We start from the raw sequence: 17,134 nt of genomic DNA on the forward strand, positions 1-17,134 counted from the left end.
AATCATTAGTTTGCAAATAAGAAACGTAAGATTTGCTTAGGTGGGATTCGATCCTGTGTCTCAACGGTCCCAAAGCATGGACGTTACCAGTGAGCCACTAACTAAGGTGTCGCAGAGGCTGTGAATTTTCTTGGTCAAAAATATATATGGCCATTTTGCATGTATGATGTTTTGATTGGCAATTTATATAGTGTTCATGTGTGCATGTTTATCTGTGTGTGTGTGTGTGTCCATCTGTCCATTACTCCGGAGCGGGGGGGGGGTCTCCAGAAATTCTTGTCCCGCGGGGCCTCATAGGACCATGATCCATCCTTGGTCCCCAGAACTGCACAGATACTCCAAGTGTAGTCCAAAACTTCTGGCTATATATCCCAGCATCCTGTTGGCCGTTTTTACTACTACAGCACAGTGCCAAGAACCTGAAAGGCTTTAATCAACCATTACTCCTAAGTCTTTTTCAAATTGAACACATCCCAATTTTATTCCTCCCATAAAGTAATCCTGCCTCAGGTTTTATTTTCCACATGGAGAACTTTACATCTGGCTATACTGAATTTCAGTTGCCAGGTTTCTCTGTAAATTCTAAAGACTGTAGTATGTGAAAATCCCAGAAGGGCAGCTGTTTCTGAGTTGCTAAAACAAAATCCTGAGATGCTGGCAACAGTCATACCACCATCAAAGTCACGTAGATCAGCAACTAAACCTCTTCACCATGTTTGCATGCTATGTACATTGAGTTGCAGATTCACTTGTCTTGAGGAGCTGGCTATTTGCGTTAACAAGCTGGTATATCCAATAAAGTGGCCACTGAGTGTATATATAGTGCCTTTACATGATGGGCCACCCAGCAGCCCACTGACTTTCAATCAAAAGTTACTCTTGAACTATAAGATCTTGCTTTTGCATTATAAATGAATAATACCATTTATTTACACATACTGTCCTATAAAAATTAAGGGGAGTCACCACCCCTTAATAGGGAAAAAAAATCCTTTACTCATATCAAAATAAAATTTTACCAGTTGAATAAACACACAAATACAAGGTTTTTTTGTATTATGACTGTAGAATGTGTTGTCATGGTTGTTTAGCGACAGGGTTCACAGGGGATACACTTCTGCCAACACGGAACAGGAACTAGAGTTGTTGGCTATGATGTGTTGAGTGTAGGTGAAGCTAATAAAGAGAGCAGCAAGCAAGTTCAACAAAAGTGGCTCTTAGATTTATTACACATTTACAATGACTTTTCATTTTTTATTTTTAAAATATTCAAATGAGCTATTAGCTCATTAAATATGTGCTAATTTGCATATAAGCATATTCAATATTTAAGCTCAACAGATAAAATCTGAACTAATTTTTTAAAAATGTGATCAATAACTCAATAGTTAGGACTTGTCAGAGACTGTCAAAATATTGTTTTTTAAATTAATTATTCCAAAAATATGTACATGCTGGAAAAAAAACATTTTTGAACTATTTTTACTGATAAAATGCCACATAAAATGAAAATGACAAAACATATCAAAAGCCTCTGACACGTCCTAGCTATAACATTTAAGAAGCAGTGTGTAAAATTATGTAGCTGTATCTGTTGTTAAAGTTGAGATAAATTGAATACCCTAGCGCAATATACAGTTTTGAGAAAATGGCTGTTAAAGATTTCCACTTGACGGACCGGCGGCTTCCTCGGGTAACGTTAACGTCAACTAGGTTTCCTCTGATTTTTTCCTTAATGCCCTAGCACCAAGTAGTTGTGATCGTTTTTTCCAACACCCTTTGCTTTAAATTCAGTTTTTCACGTTAATCAACACGTCTTTTTCACTCAGTTAAAAGTACCTTACGGCTGTTCTCATGCTAACGCAGAAGTAGAATTCAGATCACGTGATGCATTCAAACCAATCACAACGCCAGAAGGGACCCTTAATCGCTAGTAGCCAATGAAATCGAAGAGTTCTGCTTGTCTTTCATCCATCCTTACAGTGACAGCAAGGGAAATATCCATATATGGTCATTCTAGCAGTAGCTCCAGGAAACAAGCTTTTTAACAATATATGATTCAACCAGGTCACTTTTAAAACCGCAGAGGCATTTAATCATTAAAGATGCTATCATAAGCTCATTTTATGCTTTGTGTACTTGACGATGGTGTTATATTATCATCTAAATTAACTATTTATAACGATTATTTACCTTTAGTGTGTTCATTTTATGAAACTATAGAAGTTGCAGAAGCAAAATATCAAGAAAAATATCAAAATTGATATATGGAACCAAAATCATTGTTTTTGATGGTGGTGCCTCCCCATGAATTGTTTTTGAACGTGCTTTAAAAGCTGAACTCTGATGTTGTTCTTGTTGTTCAATTGGCCTGATTCTCTGACAACACTCTCAGGGCCAGATTTATTTAACTTTGTTAATGCAAAGAGATTAAATCGTAATTTTGCTGTTTTTGCCTGTAATAGATGGAGGATTCTTCCTTCTGCTTCACCTTTCTTGGGGAGGGCTATACAGAGGGCCAAGATCCAACGAAGGGCAAACCCAATGCGAAGATCCGTACTCAAGTCAAAGGACCAGGTGCTGTCTCTCATTTAAAAAGGACACTTTATAAATAATAGGGCTGAATACCCATGCATGTCTTTTTGTATATTTGTCCTGCTGGTCATGATGTTTCTGGGTTCCACAGATGCAGGCTACGTTGCCACCCCAATAGCCATGGTTCAAGCAGCCCTCACCCTCCTCAGTGAACCAGAATCCCTCCCAAAAATGTGAGTCTCGTTTGCTGAACTGTTTTTGGTTAATTCCTTTTGTCCTTAGGAATATTTACAGCTCCTTTCAATGTGTCCATTATTCATTTTAATCCATTTATCTGTGCATCTAAACATATTCCAGTTTCCTCATTTAATCTACTACTTATCAAGTCCAACTATTGAAGTCCAAATCCCACTACGTGGAGGAAATGCCTCTTCATCTGAACAGAACAAGATTTGACCATTATTCTAGGTATCACATAACCTGGCTGAAATGCTGAACACTGTGAAACTAGGTGAGCTGCTACCAGATGTTCACAAGTCATCAGATGCATGTCAAGTCTTAAGTATTTCAGCTATAGTCCAAGGGTTCATTCCAATTGTTCATTTTCACTCCTTGCATCTCTTCCTCATGTCCTTTCCTTGCTCCTTAGCTCTACTCAATATCCATCTGTTATCTATACTCGCTTATGGTCAGGGTTGCGGGGGTTATGATCAGCGTGCATTGGGAAAAAATACACTCTGGACAGGTCACCTTACTCAGTGAAGTCTCAGTTGGAAGCACAGAACTGTGTGGTTTAAAGCCATGTCGATTACAGAGGTGGCAGAGGTGGAGAGGGCCAGGTGAATTCACAGGTGGATCATTTATATCTCATGCGTACTAAAAAAAGACTTCTGCAAAGCCTGCACTCATGTACCCTCACTGAAGCATCCTCCAGGAACCCAGTCACTCTTCACTCCTCGCACCTCCAACAAACATTTAATAAATATGAATGTCCTTAAAGATGGCGGACGTCAATTGATAAAGTAAGCGACTGGAATGAACTGGTGAAGTCTCAAGTCTTTGGTCACGAGTCTGAGTCAATTTTCAAGTCTCCAGAATAGTTCAGGCTAAACAACAATATGGCTATTTTGTAATAAATGAGGGTACATGTGAACGAGAAGTGTATAACTGTAAAGCATAATATTATATTGCAAATTGAAGGGACAAAACAGTGTAAACACTGTGTTTCCTGTAATAAAATGAGGGAATCCTGATAAGAACTCAGTCCCTTGTAGAAAATCAGTGGGTGCATTGCAGCTGGATTCATTCATAGTCAATCAAATAACCTCTTTTCATTCTCTTGAAAAGCTATGCACTTTGTGCAGGGCGTACTGTGAATTTCCATAGTCTACCACTGCAGTGGAAGACAAGGATAAGGATATACTAATCAGACATTTTTCCCAAGATGTTGTATTGCATGAGGTGTTGAATTGGGCTAGAAACACAGTATGCTATAAGAAATAACGAGAATAGTATCGTGAAAGAAAATTATTATGCACGATTACACGATTAATTTACAACAGTGCCATGGCATAGGCTACTTAAAGTAAACTGAACTAAGAGATTTCCTTTAGAGGGGAAAACAGTGTAAGCCATTGCTGCCTGCATATTTTGCAGGCAACTTTATCCTTGGTTATTATTTTATATGCATAACCCACATAAATAATAAATTCGATTTTTAGGCTACCTAACAATATGCCCTCCAGACAAAACAATAACATGACTTAGTTTTTATTGGTCTCTTTGATATTGAGTGGTACCACATCATGTTAAATTAGCTTGGGAGGAGATAACAAATGCAGCAGAAACATATACATAGTTTATGGTTTCATTTGACACAATTGCCTCTACGGTAGACGTTCTGCCAGCCAGAGGGAAGCATTTGCGGGATCCCGACTGTAGGGGTCTGCAGAGTCTCATAAGGACATCTTCCATTATATTGCATTGATGACTATAGAGAATTTGTAGTTGACATCAAGCTGCAGTACCTTTTGGTGTAAGTAGCCATCTTTAGAGGAAGACTTAGCTATGTGATTTGGAAAAACATTCATAATTGGAAAAAACAAAGCCATTAAGTTTTTGTTTGCTTTCAAAAGACAGCTAACTCTGCTGTTGACAGGCAGTTGACTGGCCTGCTGTGTTAAAGCACAGTTAAAAATATATTTGTTGCTATTTGATTATGCTGTAGCATTTATGACATTATACGTGAAAAATAAACTGCCAAAATATGCTTTCAGAAAAAACAGGTTTGACCTCCATACTATAGGCTAAAACCTAGTGAGACAAAGTGAAAACTAAATTCACATATTGAATAAATTATATTCATACTGTAGTAATTTTGTTACTGTGGATACATTGATGATAAATTCACTCAGACCAAGATATTTGAAGAAAGGAGTTTTAATGATATTATTAAAACAACAACAAAAGACCGCAGACACTGTAGGTAAAGCACTAACATGGCGGGAGGAATAATGTGTGTTCTAAGCTCAAATAAAATTACAATGGTCTACATTCCAGTTGGTCTTAGTTCAGATGGTCAATGTGTCTGTTGCAGAGCTATGTGTTATCTTATCTGTATGAATATGAAGGTATCTACATGTGTTTTAACATTAATTAGCTATACCCCAGTAGAATGAGAGCACCTATTATTAGGGAGGTCAAACCTGTTTTGGCGATTTTTCAGAAAACATATTTTGACAGTTATTCTTCATTCATAATGTCATAAATGCTACAGTATAATCAAATAAAACATATAAATCACCAATTTGCCAGAATAAAACTGTTGTTTCCTATAATAAGATTTTTGAAATTAGCTGCTTCCCTCCGCATGTAATCACTGTCGTTAGAGGGAAACGCATCATCACTTGAGCGACTTTTAGGGTGGGGTTATCTGTTTTCCTTCAACAACATGAACCAATATTTTGTAGTATTCATACCATAAAACTAATATACTCTACGCATTTACTGGTATGTATTGTTATGGGATGCATCATTTAATGAAAACTGTACACTCAAAACGCAATACATGCCAAAATTGTCTCAACAGCAAACAGCAGCTGCTAGCTTCAAAATTCCATTGCAGTTTGGGACTAGAATCGAGCAGGCTCATGTCCCCATTTTCACCCTAATAAAAAAAACACTTATTCATAAAACTAAAATCCTTTATACCATACTGTAGACACGATCTTGGAGAAAAAATAAATGTAAAAGTATTGTTGTTCAAACTGGTTTTCCCGGTGACTTAGCCACTAGAAATAATACACTAGCAGCAGGTTATAGCTGGCTATGGAATACTATTCTATCTGCTGGGGATTCAGAATCCAGAGACGGCGGATGTCTCCTTTTCATCATAATTACAAAAAACTCCCATTTGTAAAACTCAAATACTTTATACCACACCGTAGATAGAATAGAAGCAGGCAAGAACATTCTAAAATTTTCCTGGAACAAAAACTTTTTTTGGCTAAACAACAGAGAAAATTATTACCAAATATCACTAGTCTGATTACGTTGACTAGGTGAACTGATCTCTGATTGGTAGAGACAATCAATTAGATTTGAAACAGGGTCTTTAAAAAAAACCCATCACTTCACGTGACGGGGTCTATCTGCACAGTGGCTTCTTGACAGAACTGTGCAGAGGCCCAGAGCCATAGAGCACTATCAATGGCTCAGGGTAGGCGTAGTACAGCTAAATCGCACAATAACTACTTGTTAGCTAACAGTTATAAATTTTGTTAGCTTAGCTGGCCAGCAACTGTTGCCTAGGTGTTTTTGCCGTGTGCTTAATAATATAAGTTGCAAATGCTTTGACCTGAGTAATATTTCCCAAGACAGAACATCTCATCTCAGTTGTCACTGTTTACAGCATCTACAACCTGTTGGCTACACAGCAGTTTGCTAATAGCCTAGTCTGACTAGATCTATAGCTAATGTTAGCTAATGGTCATAAAGGCTATTTCAATGATATATTGTACATAGTAATGTTATGGTTTCATATCTCAAGTCTTGTTAGACTGTACCATATGATGATGATGACGATGAAACTTATACTGTCCATATAGCTAGACTATTTAATTTTGGGAGTAGCCTACAGCAGGTTTTTTACAAAATCAGTTACGCCATTTGTTCACACAGCACTTCTGCCAACTAAACAGTCAAACAAGCTAAGCTGCTTAACTCCTTAGCGCACAAGCCAAATCTTGCCAATGGTAAATGGACTGCATTTATATAGCGCTTTTATCCAAAGCGCTTTACAATTGATGCCTCTCATTCACCAGAGCAGTTAGGGGTTAGGTGTCTTGCTCAAGGACACTTCAACACGCCCAGGGCGGGGTTTGAACCGGCAACCCTCCGACTGCCAGACAATCGGTCTTACCTCCTGAGCTATGTCTCCCCCAATCCTTGCCCATTTAGGGGGTACCCTATTTAAAGCTTTATAACTCCAGATGTGAACACCACAGAGACTTGAAAAATGGCTTAAATGAAGCAAGACATTTGTACAATTTACAATACAAATGCAGATTAGTTTATATTCATAATTGTGGAAGAAATAAAGTGCCACAAATGCAATTGTCTAGACAAAAAATCAAAAATGAATTTGCACTTTTTTAGTTTGCAATGAAATACTCAGAGATTGTATATATACTGCAGGTTAAACTATACATGTGCTGGATCAAAAACTTCTTGACCACAAGTTCATAAAATCTAAGGGTGGATATGTAGAACTACTATAAATGTATGAAGCAAAAACTAAGCAGTGTACCCAGCGTCTCCAAATCTATCCAAAATGTCTAAATTATGCATTGCTGTGAATCACAACATACTCACGTATTTCACTACAAATCAACTATTTTGACTCAAGAAAATCAGTGTTGCATCATTTTCAAGTCGGAATTACAAGCTTTCAGTCCGTGCAGTGGTCTAAAATATCTAGGGGTCCAGAAACATATCCAGAATCTCTCCAAAATTAAATAAAATGTTTTTTGTCCATTATAAAGCATATAAATGAGCCCCTTATGAAGGTTTAAGATGAAACATTGCTATCAGATTTAAAAAATAATGCAAAAATATTGTCACACAATACGGTACAGTACCTAAATGTGTAATAATTAACTCTTGTATGTATTTATATACTCTGTACTCTCGTATGTTTTCTTGTATGGGGATGGGACGACATGAAAACAATTTTCAACCGTCCACCACGTTTTGGCAATGTTCCAACTCTCACGTCATCACTGTTGCATGGTTCACAAAAACTATTACACTACCATCCAACGCTTACATTAGTGTGAAATATCCACATTATATAACACCACTAACCTATTTAAAGACACCCAATTTCAAAAATAACGTATATAACCGAAATATTTTGAGCAGTAATACTTACATAGCAATGATGAAATCTCATCTATGTTCAGTAGATGGGGACAGAAACAGTATCAATGATACTGTTCTATTCGCTTCTGTTTTGCTCCAGAAAACGATGTCAGCTAGGTCTATCAGCAAACATATGGCTTAGCTATGTCCAGAAGTCCTCAATAATAATAGTATTTTCTAAGAAATTACAAAAAATCGTTGACCACGTTTCGTTAGGTGCAACTACCACAGAGTGAATGCATAAGTGAATGCGATGCTAAGAATATGTTCGCTGACCTATAAAACACTTTTCCAAAATCAGAATTAGACATGTTATACATTGTTAGAAAGCTTATACTCTCACCTACTGAATAAATGAATTGTCAATCAAGCCAGATTGTACTAAAAAGGGCGACGACGCCGCAAACAACAGGTGTGGTATTACGCACAGCTAATTTGGAAGGTACCCACGCATCACACGTGCGCGTATATTTCCCAAACGGATTGTCCAAGACAATATATGACCACTCAGTCTCAAAAGGTACATCTCTATGCGTAAAACCAAGGTTGTATATTTATTCAATATTTAGTCCCAGATATTGACTGTAGAATGACATGGTATCATTTAAAAATACTTTTTCTCGTTTATTTCGTTATTCAGTGAGCAGTGTTCTCACTGCTGTATAGGCTAATCTTAGGGCTATTGTCAGATTTATCTTGTTACTATGACGGAATACGATTTTTTTATGAATGCCCAGATAGACAATATTGTCCATTATGTCAAGCATGGAGGGTGTTTTCTAGATGAGACTGCAGAGAGGGGGTGCGTGCTAAATGAACAACCAGAGCAACAATGGTGGCACTGCGAAACTCAGTATTCGGCATAGTTGTCGTGTATCGTCTACTAATGAAACTAAAACAACGCGTTTATGTTTTTAACTCGTACTTTGGTTGCAGTAGCACTGAATGTCTGAGTTCAGTAATCTCGGCACACCGGTGTGCCGACCACTAGGGGCTTTGCGCTAAGAGGTTAATTAAAAAAATATTTTAGCTATGAGGCAAGATAGCCTATATTGTTTGTAATACAGTAACTTGGTGTCATTTTGGTATCAAAACTTAATTGTAGGCCTAGATTTTGGTTTAATTGAATGACTTATAGAGAGTATTTTGTAAGTGTGAGTAACTTGGCATTTTTGTACGTTGAAAACGTGTTTTTCAGAAGATATTTCTTTTTGCACTGTGTTTGTAATGAGTAAGTGATAAAAAGAATTCATATATAAATGTAGGCTATGACAGACATGCATATGTTGCAGTAACAGAATGACGACATGACGTTTTCCGGTGTCACATATTTTAATGAAAAGAAGCAGTTCTTTTTCTCTGCAAAGAAAACATAAAAGCTTTTAGCTGACTACACACGAAGACAATCACTTTCAGCTTGCTGAGCTTGCTAGTATTCCAGTAAAACCTGGTACCAAGAATGTTACAATACTGTTCTGTATCGCACTCTTTTTCTCACACAGAAATTAATAATGTCATTAAAAGTACAACGCATAAACAAGCATTATAACATGGATTGTGAAAAACCAACATAGCTAACTAACCATATGAACAACAATATTGCCTGCGGCTAGCACAGAAACTAGTTATATAACTAACCAGTTCAGCCAACGGTGGCTTATAACATTATCATTTATAAACATGTAAAAGTCAACAGGAATTTGTACACACTATTGAAAATTTGTGCTTCATATGGTCTTACCTGCAAATAAAACATAAAAGCTTTTAGCCGACCACATACACAGACACTCTCTCTCTGCTCGCTTAGCTTGTTGATAGTATTCCAGCAAAGCTTGCTACCAAGATGTCTTGTGCCTGGGAATCTCTCACTGACTGGCGGCCACTGGTATTGCACTAGCTAACAGAGACAAAAAGATTCTAGCAGTAATATGTATCTCATGAAAAACATGTTTTCAACGTACAAGAATGGCAAGTTACTCACACATAAAGTAGCTAACGTCAAACACCCTGAAAATGCCAAAAGTGGAACTGTCCCAGAAAGACTCACCTCCTCACACTAGCTTTTGCCTGAACAGGACATAGCTATCCACTCCCCCATTAGGGCTGTCAAAAAATATTTGAAGTTCAAAAACTATTCGAAAATCTTTCTTTTTTTAAAGTTCGAACCTAAATTTGAGCATTCGAATATTAGTTTTGGATCCCGTGTATTGTAATTAACATGCAGGCTTTAATTTCATGCGGCGAATCATGTTCATGCACGCAAAGTTCATTTCCGGTGCTAACGTTACTTCCTCTGTCAACAAAAAAGGTTCTGCCCTGGACCCAGAGCAAGTGGATCGTCTGGTTGTCCTTGCCAATAACCTCCGGTGATACTTTCAGCTCCATGGACACCGAACGTTACTGGTCAGCTACCCTCGCGAGCCAGTCTCTTTTTTCACTTCGTTCAACAGATCTGGTCAGATAACAATTTAGGCTAAATAATGTTCCCATGGAAGGCTATATTTACTTTCTTTTCTAAAGATTGTCACGTGCATATTGCGCCCGACAATAAGCAGCTTATTTTTGTGAATTATAGGTAAATGATATTCGAATATATTCAAACTCTAACTAATTTCATGGCACTTTTGACAGCCTTATCCCCCATGGCACTTTTATTTTTTGTATTTATTTATTACTATTATTTTATTTATGTATTTATTTTTTTATTTAAAAAAAAATACCATGTCCTGTAAGTGCAGTGTCTTTTCTGTTTTTAATATCATCTGTAGTGTCTTGTCATTCTTCATCAATTTGAAGCTGACTAGCAAACATGCCAAAGACAAAGGAGCTCTCTCAAAAGTTAAGTGATGACATTATTTCATTGCATAAAAAAGGCAATGGATACAAAAAGATCTCCAAGATATTGAAAGTTCAAAGAGATACAATTGGCAGCATCATAAGGAAGTTTAAAAGTCATGGAATAGCAGTAAACCTACCTGGACGTGGAAGGAAGAGTAAAGTTACATCAACTGGTATCAGGCACATCGGAAGAACTGCTGAGAAAACCCCTCATATTACTGCCAAAGGCTTACAGGATGACCTTTTGAAAGCTGGAACAAAAGTATCAGTACAGACGATAAGAAGGATATTGAACAAGCAAGGCCTTCATGGCCAGACACCTAGCCGCACTCCACTCTTAACCAGTAAGCATATGAAAAATCGACTTGAATATGCAAGACATCATTTGGATAAGTCTATGGAGTTTTGGGAGAATATTTTATGGAATGATGAGACAAAACTGGAATTGTTTAGACCCACGGTATGTCTGGCGAAAGAAAGGTGCAGCTTATGGCAAAGAGAACACCATCCCCACAGTCAAGTATGGACGTGGGTCAGTCCTTCTGTGGGGGTGTTTTGCTGCTTCTGGTACTGGAAATATTCAGCATGTGACTGGCATCAAGGATTCCTTGAAATACCAGGTCATTCTGGAGAAGAATGTGATGCCCTCAGTGCATAAGCTGCAGCTTGGTGATCATTGGACTTTCCAGCAAGACAATGATGACAAGCATACATCCAAGTCAACCAAAGCTTAGTTCAGGGAACGATTTTGGAATGTCCTTGACTGGCCTTCTCAGTCCCCAGATTTAAATCCCATTGAAAATCTTTGGTGGGATTTGAAGAAAGCAGTGGCATCACGAAAACCATAGAACATTGGTGAACTTGAAGCATTTGCACAGGAAGAATGGGCCAAGATTCCAAAAGAGATGTGTCAGAGGCTTGTGAGCACTTATAGGAAGCATTTATTGGAAGTTATAAAAGCTAAAGGATGTTCCACAAAGTACTGATTTTGGGGGTTGAATAATTTGGTCATTGATTTTTTGGAGAGAATTTCATTTTTTTCCTTACAACAAATAGTAAACTCAGCTGTATGTTTTCAAAATCACTTGAACATGTTCTGATAAACATGTATTTCTGTTTACAAAGGCCTTAGTTGATACATTGTCATGAAATTTTATTCACATCACAAAGACATCCTATGGGTTAGAGGGGTTGAATAATTTTGATTGTGCTTCAGGGATATATATATATATATCCCTGAAGCTACAGGGGGTACGCAGCAGTAGGCTGAATGTCTGAGGGGGTACGGGACTGTAAAAAGTTTGGGAACCACTGACCTAAGTTAATAGAGCATACTGATAATAGAGCATACCGGAGAGATATAAAAATGATTGAAACTTGAAAACAAATTGTTACATTTATCTTCAATTTTGGACATTGCTCAAGAATGACATCCCATATGAAAACACATTCTGACTGCTCGATTGCTGCTCGATTCCCAGTGTTGCCATATTGGGCGGGTTTCTGCCCAATTGGGCTACTTTTGATTACGTTGGGTGGGGAAAAATAGCGTTGGGCTGGTAGATTGAATTTGGGCTGCTTTTGTCAACATTTGGCGGGGTTTTGAAAATATTGTGAAAACAATATTACCAAACAAGCTCTCATTTTATGGTAAAAAACACAGATACAAAATTCAGTAAACTTCGTTGTGTCCACTCATATTATGGTGACTCATTTAATTTGAGAAATATTTGATTGACGTGAGTTGTATTCAGTCGTCGTTAGGGATAAGGGAGGACCTACTTACCTTGACATCATCATCATTGACATTGACATTGGTTAGAGTTCAACTGTTAGCTAGCTACGTTGAAGCTGGGAGTTAGCTAGTTAGCTTACATCATGCCGAACTGGGGGAAATACAAGAAATTGTACAGGAAGGAATGGGAGATCGATCCTGTCATCCTGAACTAGAAACTTGGATCGCCCCTGTCTCAGAAGATAGCTCTAAAGCTCATTGAAAGTATTGTAACACAGACATCAGAGCGCAACTTAACAATTTGAAAGAACACGGCAGCACAAAAAAGCACAGTTAGTTAATTGTAGCTGATTAATTCTAAGCCATTTACTGATCATGCATGCGTGCGAGAGAGAAAGCCTACCATCCTATAGCCTAGTTTTTAAATAGGTTGGATTTTGGTGTTTTTTTGTGGCTCACATTTCATAGCAGTATTTGATCACTTTATAGTGGTTGCGCTACGCCGCCAGCTGTCCATTTCACAATTTGTGTAGCTTATTTGGTTGTCTGACTACACTCTTTGTGGGTTGCGATAGCCTATTTATCTAACATTTTATCTTTGGGTATTTGATGAAGATATGAAGCTTTGTATGTTTTCTATTGCGTATGTAATGGTTTTATGGTTTTACACAAGTTTCTGGCAAGGATATGATTTGGGCTGGTTTTTATTGAATTGGGTGGGTTTTAAGTATTGATTGCAACTGGCAATCTGATCTGGCAACACTGCTTGTGTCTGACATGCACTTCCTGTTTGTGTTGGAAAAAATGAGGGGTGCTTGAAAAGTTTGTTACAGGATTGTATTTGTATTGTGCTTTCAAGTGTGTATTTGATATTAGTTTGGGCTTTTTGTTTAAACAAAACCCCCTTATTACAAATAAGGTAAGACGGTTTTGCTTCTAAGACAAAAATCTTTGTTGTTGTGAGGGGACAATGGGTGCTTTTCCACTTTTTTCCTCCGTTAAGCACTCGGCTAGCAAACTAGCCGGTTAGATAATTTGGCCTTCTTGCTGAACACAGGTTTTTTTTGTGTGACTTTTGAACCCCCCAGGAGCAAAATATCATTATAGTTAGTTTGCCCTTATTGATACATGCTAACATTGGCTGTCATTTATTATAATATTATAATCTGATTCCAAGGAAATTTTGGTTGTAGTCTGTTGAGGTAAAAAAAATATTTCCTAGTACAGAGGTTCCTCCAGTCATTGGTATTTAGTAAAAAAAAACTAGCTAAGTAAGTTGATTATAACCAGAGGAATTCCACTCCGGGTAGTTATTTTCAGTGTTATTTATTCAACGTTTAACACTACATAAATAAAAATAAGGCACTTTTAACTATTATTTTTTTCTCTTTGGTTTCTGCTGCTAGTTTTCTGGAGCCACACACACTTTTAAGTTGAGGGCATGGTGTCTCCATTTTTACATACTAACATTAGTTGTAGTTTATTATTAATTTATTCCAGCTAAATTTTTAGCTGTATTTTGTTCTGAGATATAATTAAAATATTGGCTAGTACAAGGCTGCGTCCGAATAGTCAAAATTACGTCCTATGTCTTTTCCTAACCACTTTTCCTTGACGGGAAACGTCATGAGGTCAAGGAAAGATATGAAGGAGAATTCATAAGGACTTAGGAAAAGACAACCGCGGTGCTAAGAGAATCCGACTGCACTTACACTAGGCTACATAATTATGTGACGGCGGATGTGGGTCTGCCATGGTGAAACTACAATGTTCCAAAGATGGACTACTAAAAGCGCATCTTAGATACTTCGCCCCGTGCATTCTTAAGCCGGGCACCCACCGCACGCGTATCGACCGCGAGCGCACTGAAGCGTAGTTGAAGTACTGTTATTACAACGGCAGCGGGCGACGTCGTCTCCACCAGATGCGAACGCGTCGCGTACCGGCTGCGAAGCTCGCGCGACACAAGCGAACTGAAGCGTAGTTTTTCGCTTCTGTTCTATTTTTTCGGCTTGTCGCGCGTCACGATGGCCTGTTTATACACAGAAATATGCTCTAAAATGCTAGGTATACATGCTCTGATTTATATTTCATCCTTATATTACCTGGGGTGTGTCCCTAGTTACCTCCCATATATTTTATAAGCAGCTAAAAAAAATACAAGCCGTTTCGTTTTGTAAAAATAAATAAATAAATAAATAAATAACTGGAACCTGGGGAAAAGGCAAACTTAGTTTCGCTGTCTTATTTTGCGGAGGGGGTGGGGTAAATTTGAAAATACACCACAGAAAGACGGAGCCTATTGAATGACGTAGAAGTGAATGCACCGAGCAGCCGTTTGTTAGCTCGAGTTTTGGAAGGTAGTTTTTAACCAACCATTGCTCAGCCTATTTGACTTCTCCGATGTCTTCGTTCGCCGTGCTTTCAAAAAGGGCTTGTTAATAAAAATCAGATAATCCACAGATCTTTTAAAAAACCAGATTATTTAGTGGTCTTGCCGATGAAAAAGCACCTATTTTATAAATGAAGTTGTAAGAAAGCCTTTATTGCACTTTTACTTCAAAGCTTCCGGTGTTCATGGCGTTGTGTTCATATTCCTTCAAGATTAAACTGTTACTGTCTTTTTCATGATTAGCTGATTTGACTAAATCTGATCCTATAAATGTTTTGACGTGAATGACAAGACAACACGGGAATTCCCAATGGTTGATTACGGATTATTTATTATTATTATGATCATTACATATTCTTCATGAAATTGGCACGCTTGTTAACCAAGCAAATAAATGAATACAGTTTGAGATTGATTGTTATGCAGGCTACGTTGCGATTTAAGTTTATGGTAATTCTTGAAAGCGTTTACTTTCTCACGTATTTACGAGTTAACGAAATATTACCAAATTAACAAACTGAAAAAGGTCTCTCACCAAAGTATTCACTTAACCCATAATCAACAGTCGTGAACAAACGTGAAATACACGATGTAATCCCACTGCAGACTGCGAGAGCTACTAGCTTTTACGCAAGCCTTTGCGCGACACAAACGGAACCAGTGGAGACACCCTACGCGTCGCGCCGTGCTGCTTCGCCCTGCTGTTTACGCGACGCTTACGCGACGCGTGCGGTAGGTGCCCGGCTTTACCGTGTTGTTTCATGCAGGCTATATAAACGTGGACAACCCGGTGAAAAATATTACTTCATTACCAAGATTGGAATTTAAATTTTTAAAAAGAAATATGGGCTACCAGTCACAAAAGTGAAACGAAATGGTTGTCACATTGAGGACGGTTGCTCACACCCATCCTCCTGTCCACTCATATTCATCGACATGAATCCCAATTAGTATGATTGTATGAAAATAATTGTTAAATTTAATGCTAGATAGGCATAACATGTTAGGCCTACAAATCTACTGTACATATCATCATCAAGTTTCAAACATGTTGAATTAAAAACATGATCTGGCTAAAAATGTCTCATATCCCTTTTTCTTGAAAGACAGACTTCTGTGTTATGGTTAATATGCTGATTATTATCTGATTATAAGCCTATGCATATAATAGCTTAAGAACCACCACACAACTTATGTTGATCGTTTGTTTTCGTGAACGGCCAAATGGTGCGTCGCATTAAATGTTGCTGCCGCAAGGAATTGTGGGACGGCATTATCTCCTTTCCTTTTGAAAAGGACGGTCCAGTGTGCCCTATGCTAAAGGAAACTTTCAGGAGATGGCAACTTCAAGTAGAACCGTGGAAATCAAAGAAAATTTGGTTATTTCCTTACAAAAACTCCCTTTCACAAGGCGTTCAGTGGAAGAAAAAAAGAGGATAAAGGAGCTTGGACCGGACCGACCCATTTTACAAATTCAGCAGCAGGCAAGTGATCGAGGACGAGCATATACCCGGAACGGGCTCTTGTTATGACAAACGGAGTTGGCTAGCTGGATGTGGTGTAAGTAATGCCTTTTATTGCTTTCCCTGTTTGCTATTTCAAAGTGTCGCCACTGAAGTGTTGTGGACAACGACGGGGGTACAAGACCTATAACATCTTTCTGAAAAATGCAAATGGCACGAGCCGCAGCCGTCTAGACAATAGTATGAGACTAATTTTTTTGGCAGGTTTAGCACTGCTGAACAGCTAGATGAAGGCTGCAGGATTGGCATTAGAAGGCACAACGAAGAGATTACAAAATCGACACATCCTCGATAATAGACTGTGTTAAATTTTGTGGAGCCTTTGAGTTGGCTTTGCGTGGCCACGATGAGAGTGAGAGCTCCGATAATCCCGGGATATTCCGTGGGTTGGTGAATTTTGTTGCCTCCTTTAAACTTCAGCATTCACATTTACATTTTGTCCAGCAGATGGCAGCAGAAGGCTCTATAAATGACATTGGAGTTAGCTAATATTTTCCTACTTTTTTATGACTTCATAGAATGTAACAGTGGCAGTAAAAATGACTTTAGTAGTTCCATATTTAGAAATTGAGCTGTTGCCTATTGGTAACTTTAGGTGATGTAGGTGAAATGGGCATTTTGTCATCTCTACATATTATTTTATATTATTAAGGAGGGCAAAATATGTTCAAGTAGTGCTACTGGCCAGTG

General features: G+C 38.0%; 1 protein-coding gene across 8 annotated transcripts in view; it reads left to right on the forward strand.

Moving 5' to 3' along the window:
• LOC118229842 (saccharopine dehydrogenase-like oxidoreductase) overlaps positions 1-17,134 on the forward strand; it is a 303,871-nt gene that overhangs the window by 245,536 nt on the left and 41,201 nt on the right. For 3 of the 8 annotated variants that reach the window (XM_035422302.1, XM_035422300.1, XM_035422297.1), the window contains exons 10-11: positions 2,466-2,577; positions 2,687-2,768. In XM_035422302.1, coding sequence (XP_035278193.1) covers positions 2,466-2,577; positions 2,687-2,768 — 194 coding nt within the window. Of the gene's footprint in view, positions 1-2,465; positions 2,578-2,686; positions 2,769-16,332; positions 16,889-17,134 lie in introns of those variants that run through there. The other 5 variants (XM_035422303.1, XM_035422299.1, XM_035422298.1 and 2 more) reach the window with 4 other exon arrangements.

The sequence above is a fragment of the Anguilla anguilla genome, chromosome 6, assembly GCF_013347855.1.
Source record: "Anguilla anguilla isolate fAngAng1 chromosome 6, fAngAng1.pri, whole genome shotgun sequence".
NCBI lineage: Eukaryota > Metazoa > Chordata > Actinopteri > Anguilliformes > Anguillidae > Anguilla > Anguilla anguilla.